At 43.6% G+C, this 24,654-nt stretch overlaps 1 protein-coding gene across 1 annotated transcript in view; it reads right to left on the reverse strand.

Moving 5' to 3' along the window:
- Positions 1-2,315: 2,315 nt before the first annotated feature.
- The window catches only part of LOC135075943 (uncharacterized), a 57,700-nt gene continuing 35,361 nt past the window's right edge, over positions 2,316-24,654 (reverse strand). Inside the window, exons 10-20 of the mRNA XM_063970391.1 lie at positions 22,470-22,527; positions 15,832-15,924; positions 13,430-13,592; positions 11,797-11,992; positions 11,299-11,415; positions 11,133-11,249; positions 10,967-11,083; positions 9,616-9,810; positions 8,823-8,988; positions 4,474-4,589; positions 2,316-3,991 (exon numbers count right to left, since the gene is read on the reverse strand). Of these exons, the coding sequence (XP_063826461.1) occupies positions 3,506-3,991; positions 4,474-4,589; positions 8,823-8,988; positions 9,616-9,810; positions 10,967-11,083; positions 11,133-11,249; positions 11,299-11,415; positions 11,797-11,992; positions 13,430-13,592; positions 15,832-15,924; positions 22,470-22,527 (1,824 nt within the window). The 3' untranslated portion in view covers positions 2,316-3,505. The remainder of the gene's footprint in view (positions 3,992-4,473; positions 4,590-8,822; positions 8,989-9,615; positions 9,811-10,966; positions 11,084-11,132; positions 11,250-11,298; positions 11,416-11,796; positions 11,993-13,429; positions 13,593-15,831; positions 15,925-22,469; positions 22,528-24,654) is intronic.

The following is a 24,654-nucleotide window of genomic DNA, read 5'->3' on the forward strand; positions in this document are numbered from 1 at the left end:
GCAATCGCAATAAAGATATATGAAAATGGCTGTGATGATGGACGACTTTCCGCGTCTGTGGAACAATCGGGCAACTAGCTATAGGCGGTCAAAGGTCAGATCAAACGCCATGTAGGATGACTAGCGCCTTTACGTAGAGTTGACCACACATCATACTCGTAGTACATAGGCACATTTTTTTGCAATACTAGCTTTTTCCCACGGCTTCGCCCGCGTGAAATAAAAATGATAATCATCATGATAATCAACAATGATACTGTAAAGTTTTATCAAAATGCGGTCAGTAGTTTTTGCGTGAAAGTGTAACAAACTTGACAAACTTTCGCATTTAAAATATCAGTAGGAATTAGTAGGATGGATGGACCTAAATCTTTTTCTTTTGGGTAATAAACGTAAAAGGAACGGAGTTTGTTGCTTTATAATTATTGCAAGATGAAAGAGATACTATGAGTAATATGAGCGGTTGAACTCAGCTTACTTTAAAACAAAATAAACTGCATCCTTTGAGCTCCGCCATTATAGTTTAGCTGGTTACTAACAAGCCACCAACATCGGATACTTTGTTAACGCAATTTTATGTTCTCGGATATTTTAACACGTCTGAGCGACGTTCGCATCAGAAGTTAGTGGCTGCGTTACCGACAACTTGTACATTAACGCCATTAGGCGACCATTACAGCGATCCATCACTGTCGGCGATAAACAAAACGAGTTTGCAGTTTCTCATCTGAATGTAGTCGGGGAGCCGATGACGTTACAACAAAGGCGAGGCTTCGAAAAGCTTACAGTTTACGCTCTAATAATGCAGCATCAGTCATTACTTTTAAACTACAAACCTGTTAGGCATTTTCTAAAACGCTGGATACAAATTACATTCTATGTGGTCGTTAATTTTCTCTCGATTTCAGACAATATGTCGAAGTAATGAAAACTATGAGCATCATTATTTTGCGTTATCAAATTGGCAGGGTTCTAAAGTATGTATATCCATAATTTTTCGCATAATCTAATGCTCTAACAAACAAATTATATGTTTTATTTATGTCTCACCTAGATTATAATTGCCTCGTTCTGAGGGTCAGCTCCCGGCCTAAGATCGCGTGAGATAACTTTGTCATTTGGTGCATCTGATGCGCTTTGGATAGTGGATTGGAAACGTCTGGATTAAGTATACTTGAAAGATGTATTTTTTACGAAAGTACGAAAGCTTTTGTCTGGGTTGTTAAAAGAGTGTTTTCGTTAAGTCGTAAGTAATTGTCTTATTTTAACTGTAATGTATTCACAACCCCTTCACAAACGAAAAGTAGGAAAGGAGGTAGGTAGCTGTATTATGATAATTATTTTATAACCCATGAATGCAATAAAATTATTGTATTGAGTACCTATTCAATCTGTTTTCCCTTTCAAACTAGTGAAATAAATTCCAAATATCGTCTACTAAAACCCAGGCTACCCCGTAAAGCTATTTAGCCGTCCGGCAGGTTCTCCAATAACTTACCTACATGTTTCCGATAAACGATTCCCTCCGCGCCGGATTGCCGGGCTGTTATCCCGCAGGAATTTAATATTGAGTCAAGACTTCATGCAGACCAATTAACTTGCATGCCTGGAGCTGTCGCGCGATATATCGTCCGCCCGGACGGATACCGGGGCACTGGGTATTTTTCACTTTATCACTGTTCCCAGCCGAGGGCACACTTAGTATTCGAGGCCGCGTCACTCTCATGGTATCACGGCAAAGAGGAATACCCTTTTTATTGTCCGAGCCTTTCGAAGGCCAACTGATACTCGCTTCGCGTAATACTAATATCGTAATGTATGCGGGTAGTAAGAGAAATCAATTTTTGCTTCTTACCGTCCAGTGTCAATGTGACAGTAATGTTTTTTTGGTCATAGACAATAAATAATTATTTAAAGGTGAAAGGAGTTGCCAGTTTTTGTGCATGTTACGAAAATATTAATATTTGATTTTGATTTTAAGTGGGTATTTAAGATTAATTATCAGATTACGACTTAAGTTATGTAGAATAAAATCATAATAACATCATGTCAAACACAATAATAATAAAGTTATCAGTGAATTAAAAAAAGCGACTAATTTAAATACGTTTGGTATATTTTTTGTTGTATCTTTAAAATATGGCCAATATGTCCATTGCCCATCTCTACTTCAGAAGCGATATCCGTTCGGAGCCAATAAATAAATGGATTGCTCTGTATTGGCATTTGGCTATCGGTCGAGAGTTAAGCTACCTGCGCTACATTCCACCGTGTTCTTGGAAGCCCAGCCAAGCCCACTCTCAATGAAACAACACTTTCAAATACAAAATAAAAACATTTTATTGGCGTTTTCAAACTAAACATTTAAAACAACATTTCACTTAATGCTAAAGGTTATTAAATATAGGTTTATAATAATGTTAAAAAATTAACTCGCTATAATACTTACTCCTATATTCTCACAAAGTAATTATGCAATATTTGAGAACTTAATAAATAAATTGTTAAAATAATATAAATAAAATACATAATTTATCTTTGACACATTGACTAGATCAAAAAAGGAATGATTTTATTGCCAAAATACTTCAATACTGTATTATTATTTTGCGTTTTACCAACACAATGAAGTATTGCACTGCCCGAAATCGTCAGTCTTCTAAAATACATTTAAATAAATAATTTACCAAATAAACGTATGATACAGTTAATGTTTAAAATATTACACGATGAAAATGAGAAGAAATAAGCTCACATAATACATTGCTGACGTGAAAACAGTAACGAGCAATTTTATGATCATACACTTTGCTTGAAATATAGCTAGATTAAAAAAAACGGTTTAGAGAAACATTTCCTCAACATTAATAAAGCCTCAAAAGCCGAGTGAAAATTATCCACACGTTAAAAATATACATGAATGACTCTAATATATTTTCGGAGTTATAGGGGCGTATGATTGTAATATTAAGAGACAATTTTTCGAAGACGAGAACTTTGTAGATGATTTGCTATGATGACTCAGATCTAAAGTACAGGCACGATATCACATTATTGATCACTGATGTTTAAGTACTCGTACATATTTGTAGTTAATACTCAACTTTCTTCACATTAAAAATCTTCTGCCCCTTTTCTACAATGAAAATACCGAATGAATTTTGCGAATCAAAAATGTATGTATACGAAGAATCAACAGACACTATGAGCGTACCTACATTCCTACCATCTTGAGAAAGATTTGATTATAAAACTCTACCACTTTACCCTAGATGTGACGCTATTAACCTTTGGGTGAAGGTGATAGATGAAAAGTCTCTTAAAAATATATATCGTGCTACTTTATATGATTTGATGATATGAAAGATAGGTAAATACGGTTTATTCACAGATTGGTCCTTACATTCGACTAGTGGGTGATCTTTGGGATACCTAACGTTTTGGCAATGGATAAAATAAGAATTTCGATTTGGATTTATTAAGTCTTTACGCGTTCGATATCGGTTTACGCTCTAGCATCGTATTTGTCGGCTAATCTATTACTATCCGGTGAGTCGTCAGCAAATTTGATTTCGTTAGACGAGTCTGACGTTTCATCAGCGAATTTCAGGTCGTTGAAGTCTGTTCTCTTGAGGGTGTCGGCGTTGGTTTCTCGGGCAGTGTCGTTGACTCTTTTTAAGGTCGACGAGTCGTGGTCGGGTTTTTCTTTTCTGTGGACTTTGACGGGTGATCTGTTGAGGGTGAGTTCTTTCATGGGGATGGGGGGGTCGTCTTTTTTCTTTTTGTTTCGCTTGTTCATCTTGGGGGAGGCTTGGAGGTCGGTGGCGCTGAAGTTGAGAGGCGGTATGAGGCCGCGGTCCCGGCGCCTTACAGATTCGCTGGAGGCGGCGCGGAGTTCAGGGTTCCTCTTGAGAGCACTAGATGATGGTCTCTCTTCCGGAGACTCGGTGTTGCTGCCGGGGTCGGGTCGGAGGTCTTTGGGCAGGATTTCCTGTAGGAAAATTATAAATTTTAATTATCCAATCGCAATTTCTACTACTAAAGCCCGGTCCGTGAGCACGTAGAATTTTGGCCAATGACCCCTAGCTACCCATCCTTATCGCTCACGCGTAATTATATTGCTGTCGCGACCGTGCGACTGGCACCCACAGTGAGTGTGCGAGCGCGATAGCAACATAATTACGCGCGAGCGATAAGGATGGGTAGCTAGGGGTCATTGGACAAAATTCTACGTGCTCACGGACCAGGCTTTACTACTGTACAAGTAGTCAACAAATTATTGTGCAAAATTTTCGTCTTCTTTGCGTCACTTCTTATTTTTATGAATTAACCTCCTGAAGGCAAACTCTTTAACATATTCAATAAATTGGTGACAACGAAGATGAAAGGAAACTTTCTTTTTGTAAAAAAAACATGCTAAACTGAGTTTAATAAAACTAAACAAGTTAATATAAAAGTCACAAGTGTCCTTACCTCGTAAATAGGACCTTTGGTGTCGTCGATCTCCTTGATGATGTCGCCCTCCTCAAGGGGCGGTATCCAGACCAGGAACGCCGGATCCATCCCCAGATACGACCCGGGAACGGAGCCTGCGCAGGACAATCTTTTATTGCATTGGAATAACGGCATTTACTCAACTGAAAGATATCCTATGAATCACGTATTTCGAAGAACTTCTAAATTAATTCTGAGATCAGACATCAGTATTTGTAAATAAGTGAGATTAGAGGATAGTAACTGTTATAATATAATATCTAGATAAGTCTTAATCTTATACAGATTTCTTGGACGAATTCGTCCAAGACCGATCTCGATATTTGGAAAGCGAAGTTAGAAAATAACCCATTTTTTATTAGTATTGAATAATCTTTAGAGGCTAATCTTCAGGGAACTTTAATGACTTGAAAGAATATTCAATAAATTGGGTGACAAATTAAATGAAAGGGTTTAAGATAAAGAGAAAAACAGTTTTACTAAGATATAAAGCATAACGTTAGGTACATAGGCGAAACTAAATACATCGAGCTATTACGAGAATAATCTACTTTTACTCTTGATCTCAATCGCTCCCAAAGCTGCAGATGAGTTCTATGGTCATCCTCTATACGACTTTTTAAAGCTACGAGTACATACCTACTGTTCCAAACCCATACATATTTAGCGCCATCTACTTATAGAATGTTTGTAAAGCGCCATCTATGATTCTTCTCACCTTTACCTAACTAATTTACATAAGAATCATAGATGGCGCTGCACTACGTCTGTGCCGTGCTGTTTGCACGACCCTTTTTTTACACTTTTTCTCGAACCATTGTCTGTTCAACATCTACTATGTGTAACAATATAAACTACTAAAAAACGTCTCACGAGACTATTCCCACCTCTCGTTCCCAACACTGCAACTCCTGTGTAGCCAGGATCTACAGCTTGACCGCCACAAAAACCCAACCAATGAAGGTCAAGTTTGTCCCGGGGGAAAGTTAAACTGTCATTGGACCCGCAACGAAATCGAAACGAAAATCAGAAGAACATAGGAGGAGTTCAAAATTAAGGTCTCCTGAGTTTCTCTTCAACACCTACCTTCTCACGTAGCTTAGCACCCACCACCTCTCCAAGACCTGTCTAGACTACGGCTGACCCTTACCAGCGTTATTGACCTCATAGTCCCATAGTCCATAGTCATAGATCTCAGAGGCTGAGGTGGGAGCAGCAGCCGCTGGTCGCAGCTCTCCCAGTGTGTGCTTGACTGTGATGCTACATACTCACTGCTTGCAGTCAGCGCCGCCGAGACCTGTCTAGACTACGGCTGACCCTTACCAGCCTTATCGACATAGTCCATAGTCATAGACTTTAGACGCTGTGGTGGGAGCAGCAGCCGCTGGTCGCAGCTCTCCTACTGTGCTTGACTGTGATGCTACATTACTCACTGCCGCGCCCGCCGAGACCTGTCTAAAGCCCAGTCCGTGAGCACGTAGAATTTTGTCCAATGACCCCAAGCTACCCATCCTTACCGCCCGCGCGTAATTATATTGCTGTCGCGACTGTGCGACTGGCACCCGCAGTGAGTGTGCAACGCGATAGCAATATAATTACGCGCGAGCGGTAAGGATGGGTAGCTTGGGGTCATTGGACAAAATTCTACGTGCTCACGGACCAGACTATAGACTACGGCTGAGCCTTACCAGCGTTATTGACCTCCCTCATAGTCCCATAGTCCATAGTCATAGATCTCAGAGGCTGTGGTGGGAGCAGCAGCCGCCGGTTGCAGCTCTTCTCGGTGTGCTTGACTGTGATGCTACATACTCACTGCTTGCAGTTAGCGCCGCCGAGACCTGTCTAGACTACGGCTGAGCCGTACCAGCGTTATTGACCTCCCTCATAGTCCCATAGTCCATAGTCATAGATCTCAGAGGCTGAGGTGGGAGCAGCAGCCGCCGGTTGCAGCTCTCCTGGTGTGCTTGAATGTGATGCTACATACTCACTGCTTGCAGTCAGCGCCGCCGAGACCTGTCTAGACTACGGCTGACCCTTACCAGCGTTATTGACCTCATAGTCGTAGTAGTCGATCTCCATCTCGGGGTGGCTGGCGAGGCTGAGGTCGGAGCGCAGCAGGCGCCGGTTGCAGCTCTCCTTGGTGTGCTTGAATGTGATGCTACATACTCACTGCTTGCAGTTAGCGCCGCCGAGACCTGTCTAGACTACGGCTAACCTAAACCTTACCAGCCTTATCGACATAGTCCATAGTCATAAACTTTAGACGCTGTGGTGGGAGCAGCAGCCGCCGGTCGCAGCTCTCCTAGTGTGCTTGACTGTGATGCTACATACTCACTGCCGCGCCGGCCGAGACCTGTCTAGACTACGGCTGAGCCTTACCAGCGTTATTGACCTCCCTCATAGTCCCATAGTCCATAGTCAGAGATCTCAGAGGCTGAGGTGGGAGCAGCAGCCGCTGGTCGCAGCTCTCCTAGTGTGCTTGACTAGTGTGATGCTACATACTCACTGCTTGCAGTTAGCGCCGCCGAGACCTGTCTAGACTACGGCTGACCCTTACCAGCGTTATTGACCTCATAGTCGTAGTAGTCGATCTCCATCTCGGGGTGGCTGGCGAGGCTGAGGTCGGAGCGCAGCAGGCGCCGGTTGCAGCTCTCCTGGTGTGCTTGACTGTGATGCTACATACTCACTGCTTGCAGTCAGCGCCGCTGAGACCTGTCTAGACTACGGCTGACCCTTACCAGCGTTATTGACCTCATAGTCGTAGTAGTCGATCTCCATCTCGGGGTGGCTGGCGAGGCTGAGGTCGGAGCGCAGCAGGCGCCGGTTGCAGCTCTCCTGGTGTGCTTGACTGTGATGCTACATACTCACTGCTTGCAGTCAGCGCCGCTGAGACCTGTCTAGACTACGGCTGACCCTTACCAGCGTTATTGACCTCATAGTCGTAGTAGTCGATCTCCATCTCGGGGTGGCTGGCGAGGCTGAGGTCGGAGCGCAGCAGGCGCCGGTTGCAGCTCTCCTGGTGTGCTTGACTGTGATGCTACATACTCACTGCTTGCAGTCAGCGCCGCTGAGACCTGTCTAGACTACGGCTGACCCTTACCAGCGTTATTGACCTCATAGTCGTAGTAGTCGATCTCCATCTCGGGGTGGCTGGCGAGGCTGAGGTCGGAGCGCAGCAGGCGCCGGTTGCAGCTCTCCTGGTGTGCTTGACTGTGATGCTACATACTCACTGCTTGCAGTCAGCGCCGCTGAGACCTGTCTAGACTACGGCTGACCCTTACCAGCGTTATTGACCTCATAGTCGTAGTAGTCGATCTCCATCTCGGGGTGGCTGGCGAGGCTGAGGTCGGAGCGCAGCAGGCGCCGGTTGCAGCTCTCCTGGTGTGCTTGACTGTGATGCTACATACTCACTGCTTGCAGTCAGCGCCGCTGAGACCTGTCTAGACTACGGCTGACCCTTACCAGCGTTATTGACCTCATAGTCGTAGTAGTCGATCTCCATCTCGGGGTGGCTGGCGAGGCTGAGGTCGGAGCGCAGCAGGCGCCGGTTGCAGGTCTCCTGGTGTGCTTGACTGTGATGCTACATACTCACTGCTTGCAGTCAGCGCCGCCGAGGCCTGTCTAGACTACGGCTGACCCTTACCAGCGTTATTGACCTCATAGTCGTAGTAGTCGATCTCCATCTCGGGGTGGCTGGCGAGGCTGAGGTCGGAGCGCAGCAGGCGCCGGTTGCAGCTCTCCTGGTGTGCTTGACTGTGATGCTACATACTCACTGCTTGCAGTCAGCGCCGCCGAGACCTGTCTAGACTACGGCTGACCCTTACCAGCCTTATCGACATAGTCCATAGTCATAGACTTTAGACGCTGTGGTGGGAGCAGCAGCCGCCGGTTGCAGTTCTCCTGGTGTGCTTGACTGTGATGCTACATACTCACTGCTTGCAGTCAGCGCCGCCGAGACCTGTCTAGGCTACGGCTGACCCTTACCAGCGTTATTGACCTCATAGTCGTAGTAGTCGATCTCCATCTCGGGGTGGCTGGCGAGGCTGAGGTCGGAGCGCAGCAGGCGCCGGTTGCAGCTCTCCTGGTGTGCTTGACTGTGATGCTACATACTCACTGCTTGCAGTTAGCGCCGCCGAGACCTGTCTAGTAGACTACGGCTGACCCTTACCAGCCTTATCGACATAGTCCATAGTCATGGACTTTAGACGCTGTGGTGGGAGCAGCAGCCGCTGGTCGCAGCTCTCCTAGTGTGCTTGACTGTGATGCTACATACTCACTGCTTGCAGTTAGCGCCGCCGAGACCTGTCTAGACTACGGCTGACCCTTACCAGCGTTATTGACCTCATAGTCGTAGTAGTCGATCTCCATCTCAGGGTGGCTGGCGAGGCTGAGGTCGGAGCGCAGCAGGCGCCGGTTGCAGGTCTCCTTGGTGTGCTTCGGGTTGTCCCGGATGCGAGCGGACGCCACGCCGCTTAGCGCAGGAGAGTACCAGCCCTGGATAAACAGGATTAAATTAAACAAATCGGCGCTGGCACTTATAGGTGTTGGAGTACCAACCAAGGAACAGGGTTATCACAAAAATTCATATCGATAGCAGGCACTTATAAATGTTCCAATATAGGTACGAGTTACTGCAGGGTATCTGAATGAACGGGACATAGTGGCTGTAAGCACTGATACCAGCATCCATAATATAAGATTAGGATAGAAACTAATTCCCTAATGAGTAGTGTAGTCTCATAGCTAAATGTTTAGAGCTCGAGCCTCACCTATCAATCTAACTAAATAAGGGCTGTGGTGAAAGGGGTAGAGCTTCAAGATCATCTGGAGACATTTACTGGGAGCTTAGTAATGGGATGGGACTTGATGGGAGGTTAGAGATGGGGACACGCTGCCAGTTCAGCAGGTTTAGAACAATGATTGTAGCAATGGCTAGGAGTTTTGACTAAAGTTTTAAGAAAACCAAATCTTAGTTTTTTAAAGCACGTCACTCAAAATCAGCCCGATCATCGATAATATGCCTATGACAACTCGTAAATTCTGGCACCAAAGTAAGCTACCCTATTGTTACAACCACGAAACATAAGAAGTAAAAACAGGTCTCTACACACTACCACTCACGTTGGTAAGCGTAGCAGCGGACGTGGAAGACGAAGCTCGGCTCGCGCTGCGGTCCTTCTCCCACGCGCTGTCCTTGTCCTTCTCGCTGCAGTCGTCCCTTTCGCTCACGCTCGTCACGCTTGTCACGCTCGTCACGCTCGTGCTCACGTCCACGGCCACCGACTCGTTGGTCGTGGATTGAGATGGTGGCGTGACCTACGAAGGTAATGAACATTTATAGGGATTCCGCACGCACGCGCGTATTCACAGACGATGTTTACTTAAGTGAAGCTGCAAATCGAACGCACAGCGTTGAATAGAGCTCTATGACTGGTTCATGTGTCACCCTGTGCGTCCACGCGCACTGTGAGACCTCATAGTAATGTTTGTGAATACGCGCGTCAGTGTTATAAAAGCGTCTTGTGTGTTTGTCAGCAGAACATCTCATGAAACCTAGTGGGCAGATGTTAACATTTTTACAGGGTGTGTTGGTAGATATTACCATATTATCCGTTAGAGGTTTTTCGGCTATTTAATAAATCAAATAAAAGTACATTAGGGTTAAATCTTTTTATGTGTGTGAGCGAGCGACTCGCAACCAGTGAGCAGCATGTGAAATATTTATATGTGCGATTTTAAATTCCAATTGATATGATTTACTTAAGTCTAAATACCTATAAAGATACCTCTAAAAGTTTATAAATGAAGAAAAACTACACTTATAAACTCAGTGCATTCGTGAATAGAAATGGCGCGTAAAATTCCGGATGTGAGCAAACAAAGTAACAAAGGAGTTACGACGTACGGTACATCCGACTAAAGTGCAGCGCGGTACAATTTCCGCAGCGCCGCGCGGTTATAGCACAACGCGACGACAGCTACCGAGGGCCGTAAAGTTATCAAAACGGGCTCAAACGGCTATATTGTGTAAGAGAGCGTTAAACTAAACACTGTAGGTTATGAAGGTTTCTTTTTGTTTTCATAAAAATGCACTTAAAAATATGAAAGCTTCTTTTTAACGAGTCTTTCAAATGAAATTTTAGAGATTGGTGGACTTGGTCTGCTGAAAAATTGAAATAAAATGGCACAAGATGGCAGATTTCCTTTGAGAAATGTAATGGTTGGGTTTTCTTGTCGCAAATTGAATTGACTTCTGCAAAAATGTTTTCAAGAACGTTACTACGAACACTCACTCACTTTCGGCGCCCCACTAGCTACAGACACGGTGTGTGACCGACGTAGCGGCGAAGGCGGCACGCGAGCTCGATCTACTGGCGCGCTGCTGGCTGACACAGTCTCCGGTGTAATAGTGGCCTGACTGGCAGCGCTGGCCACGCTGACGTATGAATGACAGTCATAAAACAACACTCACTTGCGGCGCTCCACTGGCTACAGACACGGTGTGTGACCGACGTAGCGGCGAAGGCGGCACGCGCGCTCGCTCTACTGGCGCGCTGCTGGCTGACACAGTCTCTGGAGTGACGGTGGCCTGGCTCACCACGCTGACATATGAATGACAGTCATAAAACAACACTCACTTGCGGCGCTCCACTGGCTACAGACACGGTGTGTGACCGACGTAGCGGCGAAGGCGGCACGCGCGCTCGCTCTACTGGCGCGCTGCTGGCTGACACAGTCTCTGGAGTGACGGTGGCCTGGCTCACCAAGCTGACGTATGAATGACAGTCATAAAACAACACTCACTTGCGGCGCCCCACTGGCTACAGACACGGTGTGTGACCGACGTAGCGGCGAAGGCGGCACGCGAGCTCGCTCTACTGGCGCGCTGCTCGCTGACACAGTCTCTGGAGTGACGGTGGCCTGGCTCACCAAGCTGACGTATGAATGACAGTCATAAAACAACACTCACTTGCGGCGCCCCACTGGCTACAGACACGGTGTGTGACCGACGTAGCGGCGAAGGCGGCACGCGCGCTCGCTCTACTGGCGCGCTGCTGGCTGACACAGTCTCCGGTGTAATAGTGGCCTGACTGGCCACGCTGACGTATGAATGACAGTCATAAAACAACACTCACTTGCGGCGCCCCACTGGCTACAGACACGGTGTGTGACCGACGTAGCGGCGAAGGCGGCACGCGCGCTCGCTCTACTGGCGCGCTGCTGGCTGACACAGTCTCCGGTGTAATAGTGGCCTGACTGGCCACGCTGACGTATGAATGACAGTCATAAAACAACACTCACTTGCGGCGCCCCACTGGCTACAGACACGGTGTGTGACCGACGTAGCGGCGAAGACGGCACGCGAGCTCGCTCTACTGGCGCGCTACTGGCTGACACAGTCTCCGGTGTAATAGTGGCCTGACTGGCAGCGCTGGCCACGCTGACGTTGTCAGCGCCTTCAACGTCTACATCCGTGCCTTGTTCGTCGTCTTCTTCCCTGTTTAAATGACAAATTAATGAGTTTCTTGAGTCGCATCGAGTGGAGAGTTGTCTGTCTTCCACCAATGATGTGAAAGTCTAGATAAAGTCTCGTAGTCTTAAAGATAGAGTGATGCTCGTTTTCCACCATCAATCCCTAATATTTAAGTGACCCCTATGAAAACAAAATTCCTGCTAAGTGTAACCATAGGTGTCACTTAAAAATTATAGGGAATGATGGTGAAAACGGGCATTATAGGGATTGATGGTGAAAACGGGCATGAGATGAGACGCCCAGACTATAGGTTCTGATTTCCTTGAAATGATGAAGAATAAAGAAATAGGACACAGCATTAAAGTTTAGTAATACAACAAAGGCCATAACCAGATTAAAACTCTTTTGATGTTATAATTGCATACAAGCCGTCTCATTAGCATTCGCAAAATAACGATTTTCCTTTGTCTTGTTGCCATCGGCAAATGGAAACAAAGCGGATTAATCCTCCCAGCTTTTAATTCCTAGGATTTCCGTATATTAATTTCACTTCATGTCAACGATGTAATAACAATGAATTTGTCCCCACCTGTACACTTTTTATCCAATCACCCTAAAACAAAGCACTCGAAGCCCTCTGCGCGTGCCCGCACAATGGCTCTGAGTCGCGATTAATGAGTTGCCTGTATAATTGCCTGTTTTCGTAGCTCGCAGGCTTCATTAAAAATATACCGCCCTTGTTGATTTGAAAGGACGTGTGTCAAGCCTCGCATTGACGATGGTGTGGGTGAGGGCGATGGAAGCACTCATTGATATTTTAATTAACGAGCAATCACGCTGTTACATATTTCAATTAAGTCTTTGTGGTTTCCGCTGAGCTGTTTTTGTCACCACAATCGAAAACACACAATCGAATTCTGCCATTTAAATAGTGATTGTAGGAAAATAAATGTTTTATTGCATATTTCTGATATCAGTCTGCCACGTTTAATGTAAAAATAATAATGTGGCTGATAGAGGTTTGTTAACCAATCAGGTGCGATTGTGGTCAAATAACTGCCTTGTTAAGCATAAAAAAAACATTATTGTAAAATCTGGTTTGACACAATGTTATCAGAATGCATTATAAATATGGATTTATGACAGTTATTAATGACAGTGGCACTCTCATTATTGTTATCAGGTCAAATAGTCACGAGCACGATTATTTGGTCATTTTGCTCTAAGGTGCGGTTAGTGACGCTCTAGCGACGCCAAGTACTCTGACTAGCTCCTCCAAGAACTCACCTCTGGTCGTTATGCTTGGAGGCACGGTTTACATCTCAGAGCCGCGTATGAAAGCGCCGCCCACCACATTCGCTAGAAGCGCACTGCGCGAGCCTTCTGCCTCACGACGTTGAACATGCTGAGTAGCTACTCTGCATGACCTCTCTAAATCATTATAAGATACAGTCCCCTCACCTTTGGTCGTTATGTTCGGAGGAGCGGTCTGCGTCACGGAGTCGCGTGTGTCTTCCGCGTGAAGGCAACAGACGCCGCAGGGACGTGCCGCCGACCACCTCCGATAGAAGTGTGCTTCGCGAGCCCGCCGCGCCGCCAGTCAGCTCCAGCGATGCCGAGCACGCTAGAGGGAAGATAAACATTTTCATCAGCATCATCATCACCGTCATTATCATTAGGGTTATCTTCTACATCTACATCATTATCATTGACAATAGAATCATCATTATCATTGACAATAGAATCATCATTATCAACAGCAGCATCAGCGTCATCATTGATGATTATTTTTCTACCACACGGCTTAAATAATAACCAGGGGCAAACAGATTGGTATTATAACTTCTGGTCATCAATGGCATGCATCCAGCTCAAAAGGTCTTATTTGAAAGACTCCTAATCACCACTGTAAGATCAAGAACCCTCTCAAATTTATTAGAAGCAATTGGCCTACAGTTATTACACTGCATAATTGGTAAATGCATACTTAATATACGAAAGTAAAATTCTGCCTGTCTGATATGGTATCCGCTAGACGTCTAACTAAACATGATCCTATCTCGATGGGCTCGTTCCTTCTTGAATCTGTATCTCCAAAGCTTTTGGCTTGTAAAAGGAACTGCCCCCGCACCGTGATTTCCCTTCTATGATCTGAAGTGACCTATTTTAGATATTTGATAACCGCAAAAAATATTGTATTTTTCAACAATTTTTGAGTGTACGCGTAGGTACTCGTAGATACCCATCTGATTTCAAAGACTAAAATATTAGTCGTGGGATGTTTTTCTAATAAAAATAACCGCACAGAAAAATCCCTTTAATATTTGTAAGATAAAATTTGTTAGACTAAAAGTGGCGTCCCTCAGTGTTATTATTTTGCGTCAATTTTGCCCTTCATTTTTCCAGCCGATATTTTTGGGGGTTTCATCATATTTAGAGGTTTTTTCGGATCGCAAATAAGATGAGAGGTCAGCATGGAAGGCTTTGTGTGCCGGCCCCAATTATGGTTCGTGTTTACACTGTCGTGTACCTACGACATTCATTAATCAAGATTAATGGCGTTCGAAGCGCCGTAGACGGATATTGTTGAATATTACAGTAGCGACTATAAATCAAGTGGCATTTGAATTTCAAGTTCGATATTCAATTCATGCTGATTCGGAGATAGATTTGCTTCGATAACAAAAGCGTTGGCCATTAATTTTGCGCATATTTATTAATGTGCTAAGTCGTCAGAATTAAGGTTCATCTCATCGCATCTATTACTGAAATACTGAACTGCTTAATTAATGTAGTGTGAGGTACAGGACCGTTCATTGTGGAAAACCTTGGGGGAGGCCTTTGTCCAGCAGTGGACGTCATTTGGCTGAAACGACGACGAGGTACAGTTCCGCCAGCGCCTCCAGGGCCACCGCTGCGTATAGAAAAGCTCGGCACCAACCACTGTCGGTCAGAGACAGAGACTCCTTGTCGCCAGCACGCTAAAGGTTCAGCCAAACCAACGCAATCACACGCGATCAGCTGGCGTGCAGCGATGGCGATCAGACTTAAATGCATTGATCGCCATTGCTGCACGCCGGCTGATCGCGTGTGATCGCGTTGGTTTGACCGAACCTTTAAAGGCGTAAGTACGTCCTGTGCGTAAAGCGCAAGACACAGCGCCGCCAACGCCTCCAGAACCGCTGTTGTGTACAGTAGGGTTTCTCATCGTTACTGTCAGTCAAAGACTCCTGGCTCCTGTCGGCGGCTCGCTAGTATGTGTCGAGTACTGCGCGAGGCATAGCGCTGCCAGGGCTGCCAGTACCACTGCAGTGTTTGTTAGGGGTGCTCACCGTCACTGTCACTTAAAGACTCCTTATCAGCAGCACTCTAGTATGTGACGAGTATAGCGCGAGGCATAGCGCTGCCAACGCTGTCAATATCACTGTAAACCTACACTACAATAGGGTTGGCTCACCGTTGTTGTTAGTCAAAGAATCCTTATCGGCAGCCCGCTGGTAGGCGCGCGTCCGATGCGCCGAGTGTAGTGCAAGGCACAGTGCCGCCAGGGCTGCCAGTACCACTGCAGTGTTTATTAGGGGTGCTCACCATCACTGTCAGTCAGAGACTCCTTGTCGGCGGCTCGCTGGCATGAGCCGAGTATAGCGCAAGGTGTAGCGCCGCCAACGCCGTCAATATCACTGCAGTATACCTACACTTTTATAGCCACGATAGCCGAACGGTCAAGGGGTCGGAGTGGCCGACTCTAGATCCGAGGAACGCGGGTTCGAATCCCACCGCCGCTCGACTATTGTGGTGAGCCCACTCGTAACACAAGCTTATAGAGCTTTAAAAATAAAAAAACTACAATAGGGTTGGCTCACCGTCGCTGTCAGTCAAAGACTCCTTATCGGCAGCTCGCTGGTAGACGCGCGTCCGATGCGCCGAGTATAGCGCGAGGCACAGCGCCGCCAGGGCTGCCAGTACCACCGCAGTGTTTGTTAGGGGTGCTCACCGTCACTGTCAGTTAAAGACTCCTTGTGAGCAGCACGCTAGTATGTGACGACTGACGAGTATAGCGCGAGGCATAGCGCCGCCTTTGCTGTCAATATCACTGCAGTATACCTACACTACAATAGGGTTGGCTCACCGTTGCTGTCAGTCAGAGTCTCCTTATCGGCAGCTCGCTGGTAGGCGCGTGTGCTGTGAGCCGAGTGCAGCGTGTGACACAGCGCCCCGCCAACGCCGGCAGTATTACCACAGAATAATAATAAGTACTACGTACAAAAGTTTTACTTCGCGAAGGTATTTAAAAAAAATTATGCTCAATGTCATTAACAATATGGTGTAATTTAGCCTGTCTCAAGAGTCAAGCACCATTTTGTTGACAAACGTCAGTGATCGGCACTGCGCCGAAGCTATAGGGCTGACTTCGGTAAAATGATGTGACGTGAGGACGTGCCAAACTGCGGAAAATGGCGGAGGAAATACATGATTTAGCATGAATTATCATGAATAATATTAACTACTTATTTACCTCTCAGTGTCTTGAGGCAACTTAAAAAAGTACATTCTGTGTTTTTATTTATTTAGGCAGTTAAATACTGCACAGTATTTAAGTACACCATTTTCTTTATTTTCTTCCATCTACACAAGAATTCGCGTGCGTGAGTCAATGTTCGCTCGTATGTGAGGCCTTGTCGAATAGTATCCTGTAGGTGGGCCATCGTGCGTGTTTTGTTTTCGATGTAAACTCGCGGAGATTAACAGGCCTGGTATTACTCTAGATCTAGAATACAATAGGAGTTGCTCACCGTCACTGTCAGTCAGAGACTCCTTGTCGGCGGCTCGCTGGTAGGCGCGTGTTCTATGCGCCGAGTGTAGCGCAAGGCACAGAGCCGCCAGCGCCGCCAACGCCGCCAGAGCGACGGCCGCGCCCCGCGCCCCGCCGCCGCCCCGCCACCAAGTGCCGGTGCTGACGACTGCCCAAGCTGCTGATGCGTTTCTGATAGGCTCTAAGGTAAGATTTTTCAAGAAAAGGATTTAAATATTGTTGTTTACTTTATCTAAACTCCTAGTAAAAAGAAAAGGAGGAAAAGGTACAAGACACACTTTCAGGGGTTAGTAGTAGTTTCGCACGAATATGTACGAAACGTCCCCCTCTCATTAATAATATTTTCTTAGTAGGCGTTTCCCGGATGTATTAAAATCGCGTGCGAATCGACTCCTTCGAGAACTAGTAGTATGAGATTACTAGTTCTCGAAGGAGTCGATTCGTGCGCACATTCGTGGGAACGAATTTCGTGCGAAACTACTACGCTCGCACACTCACTGCGGGCGCCCGTCGCACAGTCGCGACAGCAATATAATTACGCGCGAACGATAAGGATGGGCAGCTTGGGGTCATTGGACAAAATTCTACGTGCTCACGGACCAGGCTTTACTAACCCACATTCAGAACTGCAAAATTGTGAAATGAATTTTACTTCTGCCAATAGAAAAAACTTGAAATAGATCTTCCTTTCTTCGTCATAGCTCTTCCTTGTTGCTTTCTGTTTTGTCTCATTCACACTCCTCGAAGAGAAGAGTGTTCTCTTGTACCCTGTAGAGGCTGCAAGGAGGAGATGAATAAAGCTTACCTATTTGCGAAGCGTGCGCCAGGAAGCCGCCGGCGCAGCGCTCGGAGCGGTTCCCGGAGCGCAGTTCTATGAGGATATGCCGCCCGCCAGCAATCTCCATCACTCCTGCGCTGTCCGTCGTGGTCTCCACGTCTCCGACCTGTATCGTTATCACACAATCAGCATGCAGCATGTTTATTTTTGAGTGTCATTGAGTCAGTGACTTGGAAATTAAAGCTGGTCTTCTTTGATACACATACGGTTTAATAACAAAGTTGAAAAATCTGAAAAAGGAAGCGGGTTCCAAATGGATCTGGTCAAGTCTCGTAGCTCTGGCCGTGTTTGAGTAACTTAGTAGTTTCATACAACTGTACTAGATGGCGCTGTTCGTCTTTAGCACGCGATATTAAAGTTTTTTTTCCGATCAATATAGGTCTTGAGAAATATTTTGTACTTAAGTTTTGCAAGGTTGAATAAACACCTCATTTCGTATTCGTTCGTTTCATTTTTGGGAGCACCTCAAGTAGGCGGTTCATGGTCCTCCCGAGCCGGTTCGCGAAATAGATAGGTACTATAGGTAGTCGTAGTAGAAGTCGTGTGTGTACGTACAGTAGTGCAACAGTGGTGCGTAAGAAAAACCTGAGTGATTTATAAAGTGTTTTAGTGGTGTCAAACTCAAGTGACGTTAGCTGTCAGACTCAAGTGACATTTAAAGTGACGTTAGCTGTCAAACTCAAGTGGCATTTAAAGTGACGTTAGCTGTCAAAGTGAAGTGAACTAAAAACTGTGAACTTAAAACTATCAGTGTTGCCAGTGCAAATAAAATACCGAATTTAGTTATTTTGGACAAATATTCAGTTCCCTTACAAAAATTAAATTAACTTGAACTTAGAATCTAACAGACAGTTTTAAATACGCAAAATGGAAAAAAGTGCTGAACATAGTGTCTATGAACAATTAAAAAAAATACAACTAGGCTTACAAATACAAATAGAAAAAACACATACTAACTTTAAAAAAGTACCTAAAGACCGTTTATCATGGAATTACATCGAGATGAAAATAAACTTACTTGATCAATTGTGGGAAAAGTTTCAAAACAATCAGATTAAATTGATCGAAAACACGGATAGTGACGAATCGCAAGATGACACCATTTTCAACACATATAGCGAAGTCGAAGATGAGTATGTGAGCACAAAGGAAACGATGTTGAAAAAACAGTGTGAATATCCACGTCCAACTAAATCTAACGATGGAACTGAAAACAAAGATTCAGAAATTTCAACACAACAAATTAAACTTCCTCCAATACAGATTCCAAGCTTTGATGGAAGTTACTATAACTGGATTCCATTTTCTGATCAGTTTGTTTCACTTGTACATAACAACAAATCTCTTAGTAAAGTCAACAAACTACATTTACTGAAACAAAACTTAAAAGGAGAAGCCGCAACTTTACTTAAACACATACCTGTCACTGAAGGCAATTATGACTCAGCTTGGTTAAAACTGAAGGATAGATACAGCAACAAAAGAGTCATAATAAATTCATATTTGCAAAGATTGATGTCACTTAAAATTATAACAACTGAAAATGCGATCCCTATCAAGAATTTATTAGACACAACAACGGAATGTTTGAGCGGATTAAAAGGCATCGGAGTAGACACAAGTTCTTGGGACCCAATGATAGTTTACCTACTGACAAGCAAGTTAGATAATGAATCCTTAAAAGGTTGGGAACAAGAAATAAGCAAATACGATAACGAGACACTACCAACATTCGAAGATCTTTCAAAATACTTAGAATCAAGATTTAGATCACTGGAAAGAATTCAATCAACAAAAGGAAACTTACGTACATATACAAAACCTACGACTATAAATACAGAAAAAAGAGTATTTTACAATACGCCTAAAGAGGGTTGTGTACTTTGTGGCGAAGACCACTATGTTTACAAATGTCAAGGCTTTATACAAATGTCCATTCAAGACAAGAAAGCATTTATTGAGAAGAATAACCTTTGTTTCAATTGCATGATACCTAACCATGCAGTGAAACAATGTAAACAAAAGTCAAGATGTCGCATTTGTGGAAAACGCCATCACACGCTCATTCATACTGAGTATCACAACAACAAACCTCCTGAAAATAACGAACGACAAGACAATTCAACCCAAGGATACAAAGAGACACAAAACACACAGACAAAAGAGAGAGAAAACATAGCAACACATTACGCAATGGAAGCTGGAGTCCAACATACAACTAACATCTTGTTAGCCACGGCACTTGTCAAGGTGACCGCCGAGAACGGACGTACACTACAACTACGAGCACTTATCGATCAAGGGTCTGAAGGATCATTCATCACCGAGAAAGCTGCACAAGATCTGGGTCTTAAAAAACGTACAATAAACGGCACAATCAGCGGCTTAGGAAATAATGTCATGATGCACACTAAACACATAGTAACATTGAATCTACAATCAGAATATGACAGAACATTCAAACTCCCAGTAAAGGCATATGTGCTAAAGTCATTGACCCGTCTTCTACCGTCAAGACAAGTTGACATGCAATGGAACCACATACAAGGTTTACAACTAGCTGATCCACATTACGGCACACCAGCTTCAATAGATCTTCTTCTTGGAGCTGAAGTCTACAGTAACATCTACAGTAACTGCGAATAGCATTAGATATTTGGGATTAGTTGTTGATAACCATCTTAATTGGTCACTGCATATCCAAAATTTAACATCTCGTATCAGAAAACTAATGCCCATTTTCCGTAAACTGAGGAACTCTGCTGATCGTGATACATTGGTTTGTGTATACTATGCTCTTGTGCAATCTTTACTCCAATACTGCATTGTTGCGTGGGGTGGCTCCTCCACCAGTACATTACTTCCCCTAGAGCGCGCTCAGCGCTCAATTCTCAAAGTCATGTTAGGAAAACCACTTAGGTATAGTACATCTCTCATTTACCAAGAATGTGTAGTTCTGACTGTGAGACAACTGTTTATTGTTAATACCATTCTGCGGAAACATAAGAGCCTCGTGTACGCACCTCTAAATAAGCGCAACAAGAGTAAAGTATGCTCTCCCGTGCCCCACCGGACACTTTTAGCTGGGCGCAGTTTCTATGTGATTGGCTCATTTCTCTATAATTTTGCTAATAAAATAAATAATATTTACCCCCTTACATCGAAAGAATGTAAAGACAAAATACGTGACTGGTTATTAAATCTAAATTACGATGAGACGGAGAAAATTCTCCAATATCCTACATAAACCAAACCTTTGCATGCACGCACACACATATACTTACCTCACACATACTTGATTGATTGTGGTAAACAAACATTAAACCTACTTTTTTAATTTAATTTAATTAGATTGTTTTGTTCTTTTCCTGTTAAAAGAATTATGATACAGATCCTCGGGAGGAAGGCGCAGGCAGCTGTGACACAGTTTATACTAGTACGGCTGCCGACGTAACCTAACCCAATATAGTTCACTTAAATTGTAATCTCTAAATAGGTTAAGACTTACTGTAATTTTGGAGCGAATAAATAACTTTATTATTATTATTATTATTGGAGGGTGTGAAACCTGGGTCTCATAATACACCATTAGCACAGAATACTAGACTCGGGTGGATTTTATCTGGAGAGATCAACTTAACTTATGCCAATGACTCAAAACATAACGTAATCAACATGCACATATCAACACATCAAGAAGATAACGACATTTTACAAAAATTCTGGGAACTTGAATCTGGAGACACATACAAAAACAAAAAACAATTAACTGAAGAAGAACAAAAATGCGAGACAATCTTTGAAGAAACATACACCAGAGACAGTAAAGGAAGATACATAGTTGAGATTCCATTTAAACAGAAGAATTTGGACTATGGCAACACGAAACAAATAGCAGAGAAAAGATTAGAATACCTAGAGAAGAAACTTGACAAAGACAAGGAACTGAAGACAGAATACACAAGAGTTTTGATGGAGTATATGCAACTGAACCACATGGAAGAAATAACCAATAACGAGAACGAGAACACATGTAATTCATTTTACATGCCTCATCACGCTGTGCTAAAACCAGAGAAAACAACATCTAAACTAAGAATAGTATTTGATGCATCATGCAAGGGTCCTAATGGAAAATCTCTCAATGACAACATGTTAATTGGCCCTAAACTACAGCAAGATTTGAGACAAATTGTTATGAGATGGCGTAAACCTGAAATCGCCTTTACATCAGACTGTGTTAAAATGTATCGTCAAATTAAAGTAACCAATGAGAGTGCTAACTATCAGAAAATTTTATGGCGAGTAAACGGTGAATTAAAGGAATTTCGACTTACCAGAGTTACATTTGGCACAGCTTGCGCACCTTATCTTGCTACAAAAACTCTTCAACAACTAGCAGCAGATGAAGAACAGAATTTCCCCATAGCTTCTAAAATTGCAAAAACAGACTTTTACATGGACGATCTACTTTCTGGAGCTGACAACTTAGAAGACGCCTTTGAAATTTATTCCCAAATGACAAATTTAATGAATGCTGGAGGATTTCAATTGCAAAAGTGGGCAAGTAACAAATCAGAGTTTGAGGAACAAATAGAAAATGGTGATTCCAAAACAGATGAAGCGTACATACTGAAATCAGAAACTATTATAAAAACTTTGGGAATCAGATGGAATAAAAATACAGACAAATTTCAGTATGACATAAACTTACGACCTCCAACGAATCATGTCACAAAAAGATTTATTCTTGGTGAAATATCACGACTATTTGACCCGATGGGATGGCTGGCTCCGGTTGTTGTGGTAGCTAAAATAATCATACAAAAATTATGGTTGGCTAGAGTTACATGGGACGAAGATGTTCCAAAAGATATAGAGACAGAATGGTTCAACTTCTGCAATGACCTGGAACAAGCAAAAAATATATACGTAAATAGATGGTTAAACACAAACAACAACGATCTACAGATAGAATTGCATGGTTATAGTGACGCATCACAGAGTGCGTACGCAGCAGCCGTTTATTTACGAGTCGTCAAGGCTGATGGAACCATACACGTTCGCCTTATTACAGCAAAAACTCGAGTCGCCCCAATCAAGACCGTCTCCATACCAAGACTCGAATTATGTGGTGCTGTACTTTTGACAAAATTACTACACGAAACAGCTGAATGCCTTGATGTAGCTCCTGCTGACATCCATGCTTATACAGACTCGACTATAGTATTAGCGTGGCTACAATGCCACCCTTCAAGATGGAAGACATTCATTGCTAACCGAACCTCTGAAATATTAACTGTCCTACCTGCGACATGTTGGAGTTATGTAGAGTCGACGCAAAATCCTGCTGATGTGGCTTCTCGCGGAGCTCCCCCAAGTCAACTCTTGCAATCTGACTTGTGGTGGTCAGGACCTGAAGAACTTCTGAAAAAAGAACTCACATACAAGCAATTAAAGGAGAACACAACAGACCTGGAAAAGAAAAAAGAAAGGATTAATGTTTTCAAAAATACAATAACAGAAAATGAAGACTTTGATTTACTTCGGAGATATTCAAGTTTAACAAAACTATTACGAGTAACAGCATACATACTACGATTCTTTACCAAGGAAAAACCAAGAGAAATACATCTAACAGGAATAGAAATAAATAAAGCCAGAGAAGTATGTATAGGATTATGTCAAAAAGAAGTGTTTCAAGATGAAATTGAAAGAATATCTACAAATAAAAATGTTAGAAAGGACAGTAAACTTCGTAACTTAAACGTATTTCTAGACAACAAGGGAATTCTAAGAGTGGGGGGGAGATTACAACAAAGCAACTTACCTGATTGTACTAAACACCAAATAATCCTACCTGGAAATCATGCATTTACGAAATTAATACTTACCGATTACCACATACGTACCTTACATGGCGGTCCAACGATGGTTTTGAGTAACGTCCGCAGACGATACTGGATAGTTCATGCTAAGAGCCTCGTTCGACAAGTAGTTCACCAGTGCATGAAATGGGCTAGATTCCGAGTCAACTCTAGAACCCAGATGATGGGGTCCTTACCTGATGCTCGTGTTACACCCTGTAAACCTTTTTTGCACAGTGGGGTCGATTTTACAGGACCAATTGACTTGAGACTTTCAAAGGGTAGAGGTTGCAAAACACAGAAAGGTTATATAGCCATTTTTATTTGTATGGTGACCAAGGCCATACATATTGAAATTGTCACATCTTTAAATACTCAAGATTTTGTCGCAGCTTTCAAACGCTTCGTTGCTAGGCGAGGAAAATGTTCAGACATGTGGAGCGATAATGGGACGAATCTAACAGCTGGAAATAAAGAACTTAGAAAATTATTTGACAAGAGTACCGAAAATTTGCAATCAGAAGTGAAGAACATCCTGGCTAACGATGGTACTACATGGCATCACATACCACCTTCAGCTCCGCACTTCGGTGGCCTGTGGGAGGCTGGGGTGAAGTCAATTAAATTCCACCTAAAACGTGTTCTTGGAAATACTACGCTAACATACGAGGAGATGTCTACAGTCACTTCACAGATCGAGGCATGCTTAAACTCTCGACCAATATCTCCAATGAGTGATGATCCTACAGATTTGTTGCCATTGACCCCTGGTCACTTTCTTCTGGGTGAATCTCCAACTATCGTTCCAGAGGAGAGCTATTTGGATTCAAATATTAATCGACTAACGAGATGGCAGCTAACACAAAGAATGTTCCAGGATTTCTGGAAAAGATGGTCGAGTGAATATTTGTCACGGCTGCAACAACGACCTAAATGGATGACCAAACAACCGAATTTTAAGACCGGAGATCTAGTTTTATTGAGAGACGATAGTTTACCACCCTCCAAATGGTCACTAGGAAGAGTAGTAGAAATCTACCCCGGTGAAGATAATTTAGTGAGAGTGATATCAGTGAAGTGTAAAAATTCAATTGTTAAGAGACCAATTACCAAAGTGTGTTATCTTCCAAATTAGTGAATTTTGTTTACTTATGGACGTTTAAATAGA

This window comes from Ostrinia nubilalis, chromosome 11 (assembly GCF_963855985.1).
Source record: "Ostrinia nubilalis chromosome 11, ilOstNubi1.1, whole genome shotgun sequence".
In the NCBI taxonomy this organism is placed as follows: domain Eukaryota; kingdom Metazoa; phylum Arthropoda; class Insecta; order Lepidoptera; family Crambidae; genus Ostrinia; species Ostrinia nubilalis.